We start from the raw sequence: 17347 nt of genomic DNA, 5'->3' as shown, positions 1-17347 counted from the left end.
TCAGGTTAGGCCCAGTCCCTGTCCCACAGTCCTAGTAGGGAGAATAGGGTTGCACAGTTGAGTCGTTCCTTACAGTTGAGGAAACTGAGGCACAGAGCAGTGAAGTGACTTGCCCTCAGGTCACATAGCAGGCAAGTGACGGGGCCAGAATTCGAATCCAGGTCCTGTGACTCTCGGGCCTTCACTCTTTCCACTGGGCCACGCTGTTGGGTTTAAGCGGTAGCACAGTGCTGTGCACACAGTAAGCGCTCAAGAAATATGATTGAAAGAATTAACAGGAGCAAGCTGGCAGCTTTGAGGGGCTGCAGGGAAAATCCTTCATGATTTGCCCTGGGAGAGGGATCGGGCTTGGGTGGGGCCGTTGAAGTTGGGATGATTCTGAGGGGGAATGGAGTCACCCTTTCTGAAAGCGGAAATGCCTTTGAATCGCTCGGTTTTTCGTACCAATTGCCGAGCGCCACTTTTCTTCAGACCGGAGTCTCGGCTCCATCCGCCTAGGCAATGTCAGGGCCAAGGTGGGAGAGCGGTTTGCAGGCCCCTCGCTTCTCTTGGAGGGAGGGATGGAAGGATGGATGAAGAGAGGGAGGAAAGAAAGGGGGAAGGTAGGAAGGAAGAAAGGAAAGAAGGAAGGACGGGAGGGAGGAAAAAGGAAAAGAGCAGGGATAAAAATGAAGTAAAAGATGGTTGTCGTCAAAGGATTGTGGCCCCTGGCAAACATAGAAGCAGCCCTTGTGTGGCAGTTTATATGTGCCTGCAGTCTTTACTTGCAACAGGGGTGCACAGGCCGGGGGTGGGGAGTTTATTCATTCATTCAGTTGTATTTATTGAGCGCTTACTGTGTGCAGAGCACTGTACTAAGCGCTTGGGAAGTCCAAGTTGGCAACATATAGAGACGGTCCCTACCCAACAGTGGGCTCACAGTCTAGAAGGCGTAACTGTTCTAAGCGCTGGGGAGGTTACAAGGTGATCAGGTTGTCCCACGGGGGGCTCACAGTTTTAATCCCCGCAAAGTGAAGTGACTTGTCCAAAGTCACACAGCTGGCAGTTGGCGGAGCTGGGATTTGAACCCATGACCTCTGACTCCCGGATTCTTTCCACTGAGCCACGCTGTGTGGGCTCCTCAGAATCGGGCCAGGACTGCCAGGTATCGGATTTGTTCCGGAGTCCTGTCCCGGGAGCTCGGTCGGGCTTGGCCCGGGCATCAGTTTAGCTGAGAACTGCCTTTTGGGTGCATAGGGCCCACAAAGACTTTAGTGTGTCCTCCGTACCCCGGTTTCATCTTCTGAAGCAGGGTGGTTTTCCTCTGAACTCCCGTGAGCCGTTCAGCCTGGATCAGATCGGCCGTCTATCCGGCCCATTCTCTGCCTCTGTCAGAGGGACCTAAGGACACTTGGAAGAAGCGAGGAACGGTTGCCTTCCTTAGAGCCGCCGACCTGGTTAGAAATGGTTGATCTTATGCTCCGAAACAGTTCCTCTCGTAGCCCGTCACAGACCTTTCATCCATAAATCAATCAATCGTATTTATTGAGCGCTTACTGTGTGCAGAGCACTATACCAAGCGCTTGGGAAGTACAAGTTGGCAACATATAGAGACGGTCCCTACCCAACAGCGGGCTCTCTCAGCACCTCTTGAGCCTCTGGACGTCCCCAGTCATCCCCTCTTTTAAGGTCTCTGACCTTAATCAATCAACCATCATCAGTCAGTCAGTCGTATTTATTGAGCATTTATACTGTGCTAAGCGCTTGGGAGAGTACAACAGAATTGGTAGACATGTTCCTTGCCCATAATGAGCTTACAGTCTAGAGATCACAGATTGGAGATTATTCCGGGCAGAAATACCCCTCCTTATCCTGGGTCCTCTCTTTCCCGCAAGCATCCAACCCCCACCCCTGCCCAATTCCTCCCTGGCATCTGTCGGGCACTGAGAACTTGGCATCTGCCTCTCTCTCTCTCCTTTGATAGGGAATCAATCAATCAATCAATCAATCGTATTTATTGACCGCTTACTGTGTGCAGAGCACTGTACTAAGCGCTTGGGAAGTACAAGTTGGCAACATATAGAGACGGTCCCTACCCAACAGTGGGCTCTCTGAGCACCTCTTGAGCCTCTGGACGTCCCCAGTCATCCCCTCTTTTAAGGTCTCTGACTTTAATCAATCAACCCTCATCAGTCAGTCAATCGTATTTACTGAGCACTTATACTGTGTGGAGCACTGCACTAAGCGCTTGGGAGAGTACAACAGAATTGGTAGACCTGTTCCTTGCCCATAATGAGCTTACATTCTAGAGATCACAGATTGGATATTATTCTGGGGAGAAATACCCCTCCTTATCCTGTTTCCTCTCTTTCCCGCAAGCATCCCACCCCCACCCGTGCCCAATTCCTCCCTGGCATCTGTCGGGCACTGAGAGCTTGGCATCTGCCTCTCTCTCTCTCCTTTGATAGGAGGGAATGAATGGATGACTGTTGGACAGGGACGTCTTTGTCCCCTCCCGGGTCAGGAATCAGAACAATCTCGGCCGCTCGGGCCCCCTGGCCTCCCAGGCGGCTCAGGCCTGCCAGCTGCCCTGACACTTGCCACCAGAGAAGCTGTTGCCCCTTTTCAGTCACGAAGACCGAAGTTAAAAGTCGGGGAGCGTCGCGCGCCTGTCGCCCCAGCGTGGTTCCCGCTCTCTGATGAGGAAGGGTTGGGTCCATGGACCTCTTTCACTCACTGCCTGCTCCGTGGGAGGGTTGGCAGAGACAGGTGCGTGTGGAAAGTGGAAACGGACAGCCTTGCTGACACTTTCCAGACCGGCGCCTGTCTTTCCCGTCACTCGGGGCTGTTCTTTCTCTCTTCTTCCCGGAGAGACCGTGACCCAGGCCCGGGGCCAGATGTCGGCCGAGCTTTCCGTTTCTCGTCGCTGCCCCATCGGCCCCTTCCTTCCTCCCCCTCCCCTCACCCCGTGGCAATGGGCAATTAACCCCAACTCTGACCTCCCCTTCGTCAGAGGCCACGGGCGGAGGCTGCCGGTGACGAGAAGTGTCGTGGTTCTGTGCTCGAAGGGAACAACTCCCACGAACCCTCAGATTTCAGATTTGAGAAGCAGCGTGGCTCAGTGGAAAGAGCCCGGGCTTTGGAGTCAGAGGTCATCATCATCATCAATCGTATTTATTGAGTGCTTACTGTGTGCAGAGCACTGTACTAAGCGCTTGGGAAGTACAAGTTGGCAACACATAGAGACAGTCCCTACCCAACAGTGGGCTCACAGTCTAAAAGGGGGAGACAGAGAGCAAAACCAAACATACTAACAAAATAAAATAAATAGAATAGATATGTATAAGTAAAATAAATAAATAAATAAATAAATAAATAGAGTAACAAATATGTACAGACATATATACATATATACAGGTGCTGTGGGGAAAGGAAGGAGGTAAGATGGGGGGGATGGAGAGGAGGATGAGGGGGAGAGGAAGGAAGGGGCTCAGTCTGGGTTCAAATCCTGGCTCCGCCAATTGTCAGCTGGGTGACTTTGGACAAGTCGCTTCACTTCTCTGGGCCTCAGTTCCCTCATCTGGAAAATGGGGATGAAGACTGTGAGCCCCCTGTGGGACAACCCGATCACCTTGTAACCTCCCCGGCGCTTAGAAAAGTGTTTTGCACAGAGTAAGCGCTTAATAAATGCCATCATTATTATTATTATTATCATTATTATTTCTGGACCCGGGGCCCCTTGGATTATTGGAAATTCCGCGGCTGGCCCAGTGCATTTCCGACCGATCAATCGATCGGTCAGCGGTAGACTGACTTTTAGACTTTTCAGTCTTTTAGACTGTGAGCCCACTGTTGGGTAGGGGCTGTCTCTATATATTGCCAAATTGTACTTCCCAAGTGCTTAGTACAGTGCTCTGCACACAGTGAGCGCTCAATAAATACGATTGATTGATTGATTGGTATTTGTTGAGCGCTTACTGCGTGCAGAGCACCGTACGAAGCACTTAAGAGAGCTCAGTATAACCGAGTTGGTAGACACGTGCCCCACTCGCAGCGAGCTAACAGTCTCGAGGGGGAGACAGACATGAATTTCTGGCATTCCTGACGGAGCGTTTTTCCCCGGCGAGGTCAGGACGCGGAAGCAGGGAAGCGGCCAAGTGTCTCAGGCAGGGGAAAGGAGAAACAAGGCTCAGTCTCGGGGGATGATGGAGGGAAGAGAGTCGTAATTGAATTAAAGGGCTGGGCCCCGCCCAGCTCCTCCAGGGCTGCCAAGAGCTGAGCGAGGCCCGGGAACGGCATCTGCTCGCACGGCACTCCCAGCCTGGCTCGCTCTTTCCGTCCTCTTCCATCATCATCAATCGTATTTATTGAGCGCTTACTGTGTGCAGAGCACTGTACTAAGGGCTTGAATAATGATAGCATTTATTAAGCGCTTACTATGTGCAAAGCACTGTTCTAAGCGCTGGCAAGGTTACAAGGTGATCAGGTTGTCCCATGGGGGACTCACAGTCTCCATCCCCATTTTCCAGGTGAGGGAACTGAGGCCCAGAGAAGTGAAGTGACTTGCCCATGTTCTCTGGGTGCCAACCAGCTCTTTGGGCACCCGTTGGGCATCGGGCGCCAATACTGACAGTCAGTCAATCAATCAATCAATCATATTTATTGAGCGCTTACTATGTGCAGAGCACTGTACTAAGCGCTTGGGAAGTCCAAGTTGGCAACATATAGAGATGGTCCCTACCCAACATTGGGCTCACAGTCTAGAAGGGGGAGACAGAGAACAAAACCAAACATATATTTGCCCACTGTTGGGTAGGGACCGTCTCTATATGCTGCCAACTTGTACTTCCCAAGCACTTAGTCCGGTGCTCTGCACACAGTAAGCGCTCGATAAATACGATTGATTGATTGATATATTTATTGAGCGCTTACTGTGTGCAGAGCACCGGACCAAGCGCTTGGGAGGGGACAATACAGCAATCTAACAGACACATTCCCTGCCCACAACGAGCTTACAGTCTAAAGGGGGAGACGGGCATTGATAGATATAGAGAGAAGCAGCGTGGCTCAGTGGAAAGAGCCCGGGCTTTGGAGTCAGAGGTCATGGGTTCAAATCCCAGCTCTGTCAGCTGTGACTGTGGGCAAGTCACTTAGCTTCTCTGTACCTCAGTTTACCTCATCTGTAAAGTGGGCATTAGAACTGTGAGCCCCCCACGGGACAACCTGATCACCTTGTAACCTTCCCAGTGCTTAGAACAGTGCTTTGCACATAGTAAGCGCTTAACAAATACCATCATCATCATATAAATAAATGACAGATAAGTAAAGAAGTGCTGCAAGGTTGGGATGGGGGATGATGAAAGGGAGCAAGTCAGGGGGGTGCAGAAGAAAGTGGGAGAAGAGGAAAGGAAAGTGTAATAAGGGAAGACCTCTTTCATTCATTCATTCATTCATTCATTCAATCATATTTATTGAGCACTTACTGTGTGCAGAGCACTATACTAAGTGCTTGGGAAGTCCAAGTTGGCAACATATAGAGATGGTCCCTACCCAACAGCGGGCTCACAGTCTAGAAGGGGGAGACAGAACAAAACATATTAACAAAATAAAATAAATAGAATAAATATGTACAAATAAAATAGAGTAATAAATCTGTACAAACATATATACATATATACAGGTGCTGTGGGGAGGGGAAGGAGGTAAAGTGGGGGGGAAGGGGAGGAGGGGGAGAGGAAGGAGGGGGCTCAGTCTGGGAAGGCCTTCTGGAGGAGGTGAGCTCTCAGTAGGGGCTCCTGGAGAAAATGAGCCTTCAATAAAGCTTTGAAGTGGGGGAGAGTAATTATCTGTCAGTTATCAATCAATCAATCGTATTTATTGAGCGCTTACTATGTGCAGAGCACTGTACTAAGCACTTTAATAATGGCATTTATTAAGCGTTTACTATGTGCAAAGCACTGTTCTAAGCACTGGGGAGTTTACAAGGTGATCTGGTTGTCCCACGGGGGGCTCACAGTCTTAATCCTCATTTTACAGATGAGGGAACTGAGGCCCAGAGAAGTGAGGTGACTTGCCCAAAGTCACACAGCTGACAAGTGGCAGAGCCGGGATTTGAACCCATGACCTCTGACTCCAAAGCCCAGGCTTTTTCCACTAAGCCACACTGCTTCTCTATTTCTATTTCAGTTATAATAATAATGGGATTTATTAAGCGCTCACTATGTGCAAAACAACGTTCTAAGCACTGGGGAGGTTACAAGGTGATCAGGTTGTCCCACGGGGGGCTCACAGTCTTAATCCCCATGTTACAGATGAGGTGACTGGTAGGCCCAGAGAAGTGAAGTGACTTGCCCGACGTCACACAGCTGACAATTGGCAGAGCCGGGATTTGAACCCATGACCTCTGACTCCAAAGCCCGGACTCTTTCCACTGAGCCACGCTGCTTTCTATGAGGAGGGACGGCATTCCAGGCCAGAGGCAGGACTGGATGTCGGAGGCCAGAGGCCCCTCGGTAAGAGACACAGTCAGTCAGTTGTATTTATTTTGCACTGACTGTGTGCAGAACACTGTACTAAGTGCTTGGGAGAGCACAGTATAACAATAAACAGACCCATTCCCTGCCCACAACGAGCTTACAGTTCAGAGGAACGGTCTACAGTTGACTACAAGCTCCTTGGCCGTCAGTTCCTCAAGAGAAGGGATCGTTTCGGCTTACTCACCTGGACTCTCCCAGGCGCTTAGTACAGTGTTCTACGCAGAGCTTGTGTTCACTAAATACCGTTGATTGAAAGGGGTGGCTGGGCCCATCTGTAGAGCCTTTTTGGGGAAGCAGGGCCAGTCTTTGGGGCTCAGACCAGGCTGGGTTAATTCCCTGACCCCCTGCAGGCTCTTGCCAACTTGTACTTCCCAAGTGCTTAGTACAGTGCTCTGCACACAGAAAGCACTCAATAAATACGATTGAACGAATGAATGAATGCAGCCCCCAACTCTTGGGTGGATGGCGGTGGGCGGGGGAGTCGGAGCTTGGTTGAACAAAAAGTGGGTCAGGACACAGTTCCGTGGGACCCTTCTAGATGGGTCTGGTGATCGCCCAGGCTGCTGGGGCCACTGCTGCCAGCAGCCCACCGAGTCAGCTCACTCCAGGAACGGACAAGGGCATCTCAATCAATCAATCAATCGTATTTATTGAGCGCTTACTGTGTGCAGAGAACTGTACTAAGCGCTTGGGAAGTACAAGTTCTGCTGCTAATCTCCTCACCGTGCCTCATTCTCGCCTGTCCCACCATCGACCCCCGGCCCACATCATCCCCCGGGCCTGGAATGGCCTCCCTCTGCCCATCCGCCAAGCTAGCTCTCTTCCTCCCTTCAAGGCCCTGCTGAGAGCTCACCTCCTCCAGGAGGCCTTCCCAGACTGAGCCCCTTCCTTCCTCGCCCCCTCATCCCCCTCTCCATCCCCCCCATCTTACCTCCTTCCCTTCCCCACAGCACCTGTATATAAGTATATATGTTTGTACATATTTATTACTCTTTTTATTTATTTATTTTACTTGTCCATATCTATTCTATGTATTTTATTTTGTTAGTATGTTTGGTTTTGTTCTCTGTCTCCCCCTTTTAGACTGTGAGCCCACTGTTGGGTAGGGACTGTCTCTCTATGTTGCCAACTTGTACTTCCCAAGCGCTTAGTACAGTGCTCTGCACACAGTAAGCGCTCAATAAATACGATTGATGATGATGATGACAACAAAATAAAGTAAATAGAATAGATATGTACAAGTAAAATAAATAGAGTAATAAATATGTACAAACATATATACAGACATATATACATATATACAGTGCTTAGAACAGTGCTTTGCACATAGTAAGCACTTAATAAATGCCATCATCATTATTATTATTATTATCTTAGAGTCCCAGAGGACCGCGAAGCAAGACAGTCGTCAATCAGTTGCTGAGAAGCAGTGTGGCATAGCGGCTGTGTTGACAACTTGTACTTCCCAAGCGCTTAGTACAGTGCTCTGCACACATTAAGTGCTCAATAAATACGATTGAATGAATGAATGAATAGAGCACGGGTCTGGGGGTCGGGGGTCCTCCACCTGCCTCCTATGTGACGTTGGGCAAGTCACTTCACTTCTCTGTGCCTCATTCACCAGAGAAGCAGCGTGGCTCAGTGGAAAGAGCCCGGGCTTGGGAGTCAGAGGTTGTGGGTTTGAATCCTGGCTCCGCCACTCATCGGCTGTGTGACTTTGGGCAAGTCACTTCGCTTCTCTGGGCTTCAGTTCCCTCATCTGGAAAATGGGGATGAAAACTGAGTCCCCTGTGGGACAACCTGATCACCTGGTAACCTCCCCAGTGCTTAGAACAGTGCTTGGCACATAGTAAGCGCTTAACAAATACCATTATTATTATTATTCACCTCATCTGTAAAATGGGGATTCATTTATTCATTCAGTCATATTTATTGAGCGCTTACTGTGTGCAGAGCACTGTACTAAGCGCTTGGGAAGTCCAACTTGGCAACATATAGAGACGGTCCCTACCCAACAGCGGTCTCACAGTCTAGAAGTTAAGACTGGAAGTCCTAGGTAGGCCAGAGGCTGTCCAACGTGATTATCCCGTATCTACCCCAGCACTTTGTACAGTGCTTAGCGCATAGTAAGTGCTTAACAAGTAAGCGCTCAATAAATATGATTGAATGAATGAATGAACAAGCACCATTAAAAAAACACCAATCGATCGATGGTATTTATGGAGCTCCTGGAGTAAACACTTAAGCACATAGTAAGTGCTTAACAAGTAAGCGCTCAATAAATATGATTGAATGAATGAATGAGCAAGCACCATTAAAAAAACACCAATCGATCGATGGTATTTATGGAGCTTCTGGAGTAAGCACTTAAGCACATAGTAAGTGCTTAACAAGTAAGCGCTCAATAAATATGATTGAATGAATGAATGAACAAGCATCATTAAAAAAACACCAATCGATCGATGGTATTTATGGAGCTCCCTGGGGTAAGCACTTAAGCACATAGTAAGTGCTTAACAAGTAAGCGCTCAATAAATATGATTGAATGAATGAATGAGCAAGCACCATTAAAAAAACACCAATCGATCGATGGTATTTATGGAGCTCCCTGGGGTAAGCACTTAAGCACACAGTAAGTGCTCAACAAGTAAGCGCTCAATAAATATGATTGAATGAATGAATGAGCAAGCACCATTAAAAAAACCCCAATCGATCAATGGTATTTATGGAGCTCCTGGGGTAAGCACTTAAGCACATAGTAAGTGCTCAACAAGTAAGCGCTCAATAAATATGATTCAATGAATGAATGAGCAAGCACCATTAAAAAAAACCCAATCGATCGATGGTATTTATGGAGCTCCTGGGGTAAGCACTTAAGCACATAGTAAGTGCTTAACAAGTAAGCGCTCAATAAATATGATTGAATGAATGAATGAGCAAGCACCATTAAAAAAACCCCAATCGATCAATGGTATTTATGGAGCTCCTGGGGTAAGCACTTAAGCACATAGTAAGTGCTCAACAAGTAAGCGCTCAATAAATATGATTCAATGAATGAATGAGCAAGCACCATTAAAAATAACCCAATCGATCGATGGTATTTATGGAGCTCCTGGGGTAAGCACTTAAGCACATAGTAAGTGCTTAACAAGTAAGCGCTCAATAAATATGATTGAATGAATGAATGAGCAAGCACCATTAAAAAAACCCCAATCGATTGATGGTATTTATGGAGCGCTTATTGGGGGCAGGGCACCGTACTAAGCGCTTGGGAGGACCCAATCCGACAGAGTTGGTAGACACGGTCCCTGCCCACAACGGGCTTACAGTCTAGAGAAGCAGCGTGGCTCAGTGGAAGGGTAGGGACTGTCTCTATATGTTGCCAATTTGTACTTCCCAAGCGCTTAGTACAGTGCTCTGCACATAGTAAGCGCTCAATAAATACGATTGATGGTGATGATGATGATGATGGAAAGAGCCCGGGCTTTGGAGTCAGAGGTCATGGGTTCAAATCCCAGCTCCGCCAATTGTCAGCTGTGCGACTTTGGACAAGTCACTTCACTTCTCTGGGCCTCAGTTACCTCACCTGTAAAATGGGGGTTAAGACTGTGAGCTCCCCGTGGGACCACCTGATCACCTTGTACAGTGCCCTGCTCACAGTCAGCGCTCAATAAATACGATTGATTGATTTGTGCTGAGCCACCCGCGCTCTTATCCGCTGTCCTTGTGCCCGGCAGCGTGCTTGGCAACATTAGAGAAGCAGCGTGGCTCAGTGGAAAGAGCCCGGGCTTTGGAGTCAGAGGTCACGGGTTCAAATCCCGGCTCCCCCAACTGTCAGCAGGGTGACTTCGGGCAAGTCACTTCACTTCTCTGGGCCTCGGTTCCCTCCTCTGCAAAATGGAGATGAAGACTGTGAATTATTAAGACTGTGGGTTATTATTTATGAAGCAGCGTGGCTCAGTGGGAAGAGCCCGGGCTTTGGAGTCAGAGGTCATGGGTTCAAATCCCGGCTCGGCCACTTGTCAGCTGTGTGACTTTAGGCAAGTCACTTAACTTCTCTGGGCCTCAGTTCCCTCATCTAGAAAATGGGGATTAAGACTGTGAACCCCCCGTGGGACAACCTCATCACCTTGTAACCTCCCCAGTGCTTAGAACGGTGCTTTGCACATAGTAAGCGCTTAATAAATGCCATCATTATTATTATTATTATTATTATTGTATCCCCCCCAGCGCTTAGAACAGTGCTTTGCACATAGTAAGCGCTTAATAAATGCCATCATCATCATTATTATTATTATTGTATCCCCCCCAGCGCTCAGAACAGTGCTTTGCACATAGTAAGCGCTTAATAAATGCCATCATTATTATTATTATTATTATTATTGTATCCCCCCCAGCGCTTAGAACAGCGCTTTGCACATAGTAAGTGCTTAACAAATACCATCATTATTATTGTTATTAGAGTAGTATCACAGGAAAAAGGAAGAGGTTTTTGAGCCTCTTGTCTCTAGTAGATTAAAATCTTTAACGGGCTTTGAGTCCAGGCTGGGGAAAGGCCCCCGGCCCGCCCCGGGACATTAGTTGATTGGAGCCCGGCGGTCGATTGCCAGTTGGCCGTGGCCGTCGCTCTGGGAAAGGAGCCTATGGCATATCCCTGGCGGGTGTCGTACGGGAGTGAGTCGTCGGCAGTCCGAGCCAAGCGGGTCATGTTTCCAGGCTTCTCGGCAGGCCACCGGAGAAGCGCGGATGTCTCCCGACCCCGGCACGGCACGTGAGCCCATCTTGTTTTCAGCTCTCCCGGCTAAGGTTAACCCAAAACAAATAATAACAGCTGGGCGGCTTGGGAAGGATGAGGCGTGGTGCGTACAAACCACCGCCCCCCCTCCAGCCCCCAGGGAAGGAAACCGCTATTTCTTGGCAGTTTTGTTTGGGGCTTTTAGGGAAGGAATTCCAGAAGTTGCAGGTTGCGTGTTGCCTCTCCAACTTTTCCCCCTCGCTCCTTGCCAGAGGAAGGGAGTCGTGCTGAAAATAACACGCCGGCCTTTGGAGAGGCGGATCAGATATTCCAGAACTCGGCCTCGCCTGCGAGCGAGTTCTCTCTCCCTCTCTCTCTCTCCCCCCCCACCGCCTTCTTTTCCCTCTTTCTTCCTCTTTCTTTCCACCCTCACGTTCCCTCCACGGGATCGAGTTAGCCCTTCTCTTTGCCTTATTTAGGAGGACCCGCCTGGTAGCGTTAACAGACGTAAAAGAAGGACGGCCGCCAGAGTGCATAAATCAGGCCAGCGTTTGGAATTTCCTAAATGCCGTGACTTTGGGTACAAGTCGAGCATTAAGAACAATACGGAGCTGTTCTCCGTCTCTATCTGTGCGTCTCCCTCCTTGCTCTGCCACTCTCCTCTCCCCCACGGCTCCCCCCTCACTCCGCCTTGCCGTCCTGCCGGGTGGGCTGGAACTTTGTTGCCGTCTGCCGTATTTGATTTTTCATTTCTCTCTCCATCCCCTCAGAAGACCGCGGGAGGAGCGGCGGCGGCCGGAGCCAGGACTCCGCGGACGGGCAGGTCCCCGAACAGTTCTCCGGGCTTCTCCACGGCTCTTCCCCAGGGTGCGAGGTCAGCGAGGATCCCTTCCGGCTCCTCTCTCCCGTGGCCCAAGGCGGGGCGGCCGAGCCGCGCGGTGCCGTCATGCAGGCCCAGGACTCCGGCTTCCCCGCCCCCGGAGCCGTCCGGCCCGGCCCCGCCGACCAAAACGGGAAAGCGGGCGATGCCGACGGCCCGCCCCCGAGCGCCGTCTCGCCGGACCCCGGAACCACGACGCGGTGGGCTGCCCGGCCCCCGGGACGGGCCGAGGAAGAGGGAGACCGGAGCGGGCCCGGGAGCCAGGCCTCTCTCAACGGCAAGCTCAGAGCGGAGCTCAAACTGAGCCGGAGCTTATCCAAGTCGGACTCCGACCTCCTGACCTGCTCGCCCACGGAAGAGGATACCATGGGGAGCCGGAGTGAGTCCCTGTCGAACTGCAGCGTCGGGAAGAAGAGGCTGGAGAAGTCTCCATCCTTCGCCTCCGAGTGGGATGAGGTAGGGGGGCACCTCAGTTGAAGAGGAAGTTGGCTGGACGTGGCGGTCTGGGGGGGCCGGGTGGGTTCAGGGGAGGGGGCGGCTGCAGCCCACAGGAGGGGCTTCGTGTGCTTGCTTCTGGCGGGGCAGGGCGCCTGCTGGCCGGCCACGCTTGCCCGGCCGATCAGGGTCGCCCCCCAAGCCGCCCCCTTGCCCGGATCCGGGTTGGGAGTTTCACCGCCTGGGGTGTGAAGGGCTGACCCCGAAGAGTTAAATATTAGGGGCGGAGGCCGGGAGAGCCGTTCCATTGGAGCGGGATCCAGTGAGGTGCCTTTCTTAGAAATGACAAGCTGTTGGGGAATGTTTGGATCCCAACCCCGCCGCCACCGCCGCCCTGGGGTCGTTATTCGGGCCGAGCATCGGGTTTGCGACACCAAAGCTGCCGACACCAGCCGTCCACGGGCGTCCCCTCCCCTCTCTCGCTTCCCCCCCGCACTGGCCATATGACTGGGAGAATTGTACTTGTAACATGGAAAGAGCCCGGGCTTTGGAGTCAGGGGTCGTGGGTTCGAATTCCGGCTCCACCGCATGTCTGCTGGGTGACCTTGAGCAAGTCACTTCACTTCTCAGAGCCTCAGTTACCTCATGTGTAAAATGGGGATGATGACTGTGAGCCCCGCGCCGGACAACCTGATCACCTTGTAACCCCCCAGCGCTTAGGACAGTGCTTTGCACATAGTAAGCGCTTAACAAATGCCGTTGTTATTATTATTATTATAGGGTTCTCCGCTCCTCTTGCCCGCTCGGGTTGTGGGGCCGAGGAGACGTGAGGGAGAGAAGACTCGGGGGACTGAGAGAAAGGGCGGACGAGGTTAATAGCCCTCGCCTTTCAGAGCTGTTGACAGATTAGCTCGGCCGCATGAATATTTTCCAGTGGCCCGAGACAGATCTTGGGAGGAAAACAAAGTATTTGCCCAAGGCTGGTAAACATCCAGGGAATGCGAGAGGGCTGACGTGCCGGGAGGCTGTGTGCCTTGGCACTAAGTAGCAACTTCAGGAGCCACTGAGTCCAATTCTCAGCTCCTTGTAGAGTGAAGAGAAGAGAAGGTCGCCTCTGTAGACTGGAAGCTCTTTGTGGGCGGGGAACGGGCCTACCAACTCTGTTCATTCATTCATTCAATCATATTTATCAAGCGCTGACTGTGTGCCGAGCACTGTACTAAGCGCTTGGGAAGTACAAGTTGGCAGCATATAGGGACGGTCCCTACCCAACAATGGGCTCACAGTAATCAATCGTATTTATTGAGCGCTTACTGTGTGCCGAGCACTGTACTAAGCGCTTGGGAAGTACAAGTTGGCAGCATATAGAGACGGTCCCTACCCAACAGTGGGCTCACAATAGAATTCTTCTCTCAAGAGAGAATTTTGATCTCCTCTTGAGCTACTGCTGGGACAGAAGGGAGAGTTGAAGAAAGGGCAAGGAGAGGAGCAAGGGAGATTTTAGAAAGATCACACCCGATGGTTTCCATTTTCTCTGTTCTGTCGCACTCTCCCAAGCGCAGTGCTCCGCACACGGTAAGCGCTCAGTAGGCTCGACTGATTGACGGTTGGCTTGAGATGGGTGTGCGGACCCATTCCGATCACACGGGAAAGCAGGTTTCTTCTCTTTCTAGCGGGCGAGGGAGGACCCTGCCCTCCCCCTCCTCCTCTTCTTCTTCCTCCTCCTCCAGCCATAGAGAGGTTCACGGGCGTGACTCGTCGAAGGAGAAGGCAGATCTCTCTGGAAGAGAAATGGGCCCGGTTTCTCATTCATTCATTCAGTCGTATTTATTGAGCGCTTACTGTGCTCAGAGCACTGTACTAAGCGCTTGGGAAGTGCAAGTTGGGAACATATAGAAACGGTCCCTACCCAACAATGGGCTCACAGTAGAATTCTTCTCTCAAGAGAGAATTTTGATCTCCTCTTGAGCTACTGCTGGGACAGAAGGGAGAGTTGAAGAAAGGGCAAGGAGAGGAGCCAGGGAGATTTTAGAAAGATCACACCCGATGGTTTCCATTTTCTCTGTTCTGTCACACTCTCCCAAGCGCAGTGCTCCGCACACGGTAAGCGCTCAGTAGGCTCGACTGATGGACGGATCGCTTGAGATGGGTGTGCGGACCCATTCCGATCACACGGGAAAGCAGTGTTTCTTCTCTTTCTAGCGGGCGAGGGAGGACCCTGCCCTCCCCCTCCTCCTCTTCTTCTTCCTCCTCCTCCAACAACAATGTTGGCATTTGTTAAGCGCTTACTATGTGCAAAGCACTGTTCTAAGCGCTGCGGGGGGATACAAAGTGATCAGGTTGTCCCGTGTGGGGTTCACAGTCTTAATCCCCATTTTACAGATGAGGTAACTGAGGCTCGGAGAAGTGAAGTGACTTGCCCAAGGTCACACAGCAGACGTGGGGGAGTCGGGATTCGAACCCATGACCTCTGACTCCAAAGCCCGGGCTCTTTCCACTGAGCCACGCTGCTTCTCCAGCCATGCTCCTCCAGCCATAGAGAGGTTCATGGGCGTGACTCGTCTAAGGAGAAGGCAGATCTCCCTGGAAGAGAAATGGGCCCGGTTTCTCATTCACTCATTTAGTCGTATTTATTGAGCGCTTACTGTGTGCAGAGCACTGTACTAAGCGCTTGGGAAGTGCAAGGTGGCAACATGTAGAGACGGTCCCTACCCAACAGCGGGCTCACAGGTTTCTCCCTCCAGTAAATGGCCGGAATCCAGGCTGGTCCGGAGTGGGAGACGATCCCGAAAAATACGGGCGCCCAAAGGCCTTGGCCAGTGTGGGGTTGGAGCGGGGATGTCACCATGTTTAATATCCCTCTCCCTCCTCTCTAGACTGTAAGTTCGTCGTGGGCAGGTCTCCCCCTTCTAGACTGTGAGCCCACTTTCGGGTAGGGACCGTCTCTATATGTTGCCAACTTGTCCTTCCCAAGCGCTTAGTACAGTGCTCTGCACACAGTAAGCGCTCAATAAATATGATTGATTGAATTGCAGGATCTTGCAAAAATTGATATCTCGATAATAGTTATGCAGAAGAAATTTCCATCCCTGCAGTCAGACAAGGGGCTCCTCAGTCAGTCGATGAATAAAAGGTATTTAATTGAGAGCCTATTATATGCAGAGCATGGTAGCAAGCGCTTGGTCGAGTAAAGCAGCGTGGCTCGATGGAAAGAGCCCGGGTTTGGGAGTCAGAGGTCATGGGTTCTAATCCCGGCTCTGCCACTTGTCAGCTGTGCGACTTTGGGCAAGTCACTTAACTTCTCTATGCTTCCGTTCCCTTATCTGTAAAATGGGGATGAAGGCTGTGAGCCCCACGTGGGACAACCTGATCACCCCAGCGCTTAGAGCAGTGCTTTGCACATAGTAAGCACTTAACAAATACCATCATTATCATAAATTATTATGGTGGTTGCCAAGCACTGTTCTAAGCACTGGGGTACATACAAGGTAATCGGGTTGGACATGGTCCCTGTCCCTCAGGGGGCTCACAGTCTTAATCCCCATTTTGCAGATGAGGGAACTGAGGCACAGAGAAGTGAAGTGACTCGCTCAGGTTTCCACAGCAGACGAGTGGCGGAGCCGGGATCATTCGTTCATTCATTCAGTCGTATTTATTGAGCGCTTACTGTGTGCAGAGCACTGTACTAAGCACTTGGGAAGTACAAGTTGGCAACAGTTAGAGATGGTCCCTACCCAGCAGTGGGCTCACAGTCTAGAAGGGGGAGACAGACAACAAAACAAAACATATTAACAAAATAGAATAAATATGTGCAGATAAAATAGAGTTATAAATCCGTACAAACATATATATAGGTGCTGTGGGAAGGGGAAGGAAGTAAGTCGGGGAGGAGGGGGAGGAGGGGAAGAGGAAGGAGGGGGCTCAGTCTGGGATCAGAACCCCAGTCTTCCCCTCCAAGCTCCCTAGGGACCTGGGCGCCCCTTCCTAACTGGGATTTGGCAGCAGGAGCTGAGGCAGAGGGAAGGTGGGCTTTCCGAGTCAAAATACCACACCTAAAGGGGTTCAGAGGCAGAGTAGTTAGGGCACAAGCTAGCCGAGAACAACACTGTCTAGCGTGCAGGAGCTGTGTGGCCTAGTGAAAAGAGCAAAGACTCAAGCCCTCCATTCCTCTTCTCCCACTCCCTTCTGCGTCATCCTGACTTGCTCCCTTTGTTCATCCCCCCCCCCCCATCCCAGCCCCACAGCACTTACATCCATATCTGTCACTTATTTGTTATTTATATTAATGTCCGTCTCCCCTTCTAGACTGTAAACTCATTCGTTCATTCATTGTCGTATTTATTGAGCGCTTACTGTGTGCAGAGCACTGTACTAAGCGCTTGGGAAGTACAAGTGGGCATGGAAGGTGTCTGTTTATTATTGCATTGTCCTCTCCCAGGTGCTTAGTTCTGTGCTCTGCACATAGTAAAAGCTCAATAAATACAACTGACCGACTGAATGACTGACTGAGATCTGGGTTCTAATCCCACCTCCTCCACTCACTTGCCGTGTGAACTGGGGCAGGTCAGTTCGCATCTCTTTGCTTCTGTATCCTCAGTCTTGGACTCAATATGTCCAAGGCTGAACTCCTTATCTTCCCTCCCAAACCCTGCCCTCTCCCTGACTTTCCCATCTCTGTTGATGGCACTACCATCCTTCCCGTCTCACAAGCCCGCAACCTTGGTGTCATCCTTGACTCCGCTCTCTCGTTCACCCCTCACATCCAAGCCGTCACCAAAACCT

At 50.8% G+C, this 17347-nt stretch overlaps 1 protein-coding gene across 4 annotated transcripts in view; it reads left to right on the top strand.

The window, feature by feature from the left end:
• ANKS1A (ankyrin repeat and sterile alpha motif domain containing 1A) overlaps nt 1-17347 on the top strand; it is a 255025-nt gene that overhangs the window by 161741 nt on the left and 75937 nt on the right. For all 4 annotated transcript variants that reach the window (XM_038748704.1, XM_038748705.1, XM_038748706.1 and 1 more), the window contains one exon: nt 12021-12586. In XM_038748704.1, coding sequence (XP_038604632.1) covers nt 12021-12586 — 566 coding nt within the window. The remainder of the gene's footprint in view (nt 1-12020; nt 12587-17347) is intronic.

This window comes from Tachyglossus aculeatus, chromosome 7, assembly GCF_015852505.1.
Source record: "Tachyglossus aculeatus isolate mTacAcu1 chromosome 7, mTacAcu1.pri, whole genome shotgun sequence".
Taxonomy (NCBI): Eukaryota; Metazoa; Chordata; class Mammalia; order Monotremata; family Tachyglossidae; genus Tachyglossus; species Tachyglossus aculeatus.
This window is presented reverse-complemented; position numbering and strand designations above follow the sequence as displayed.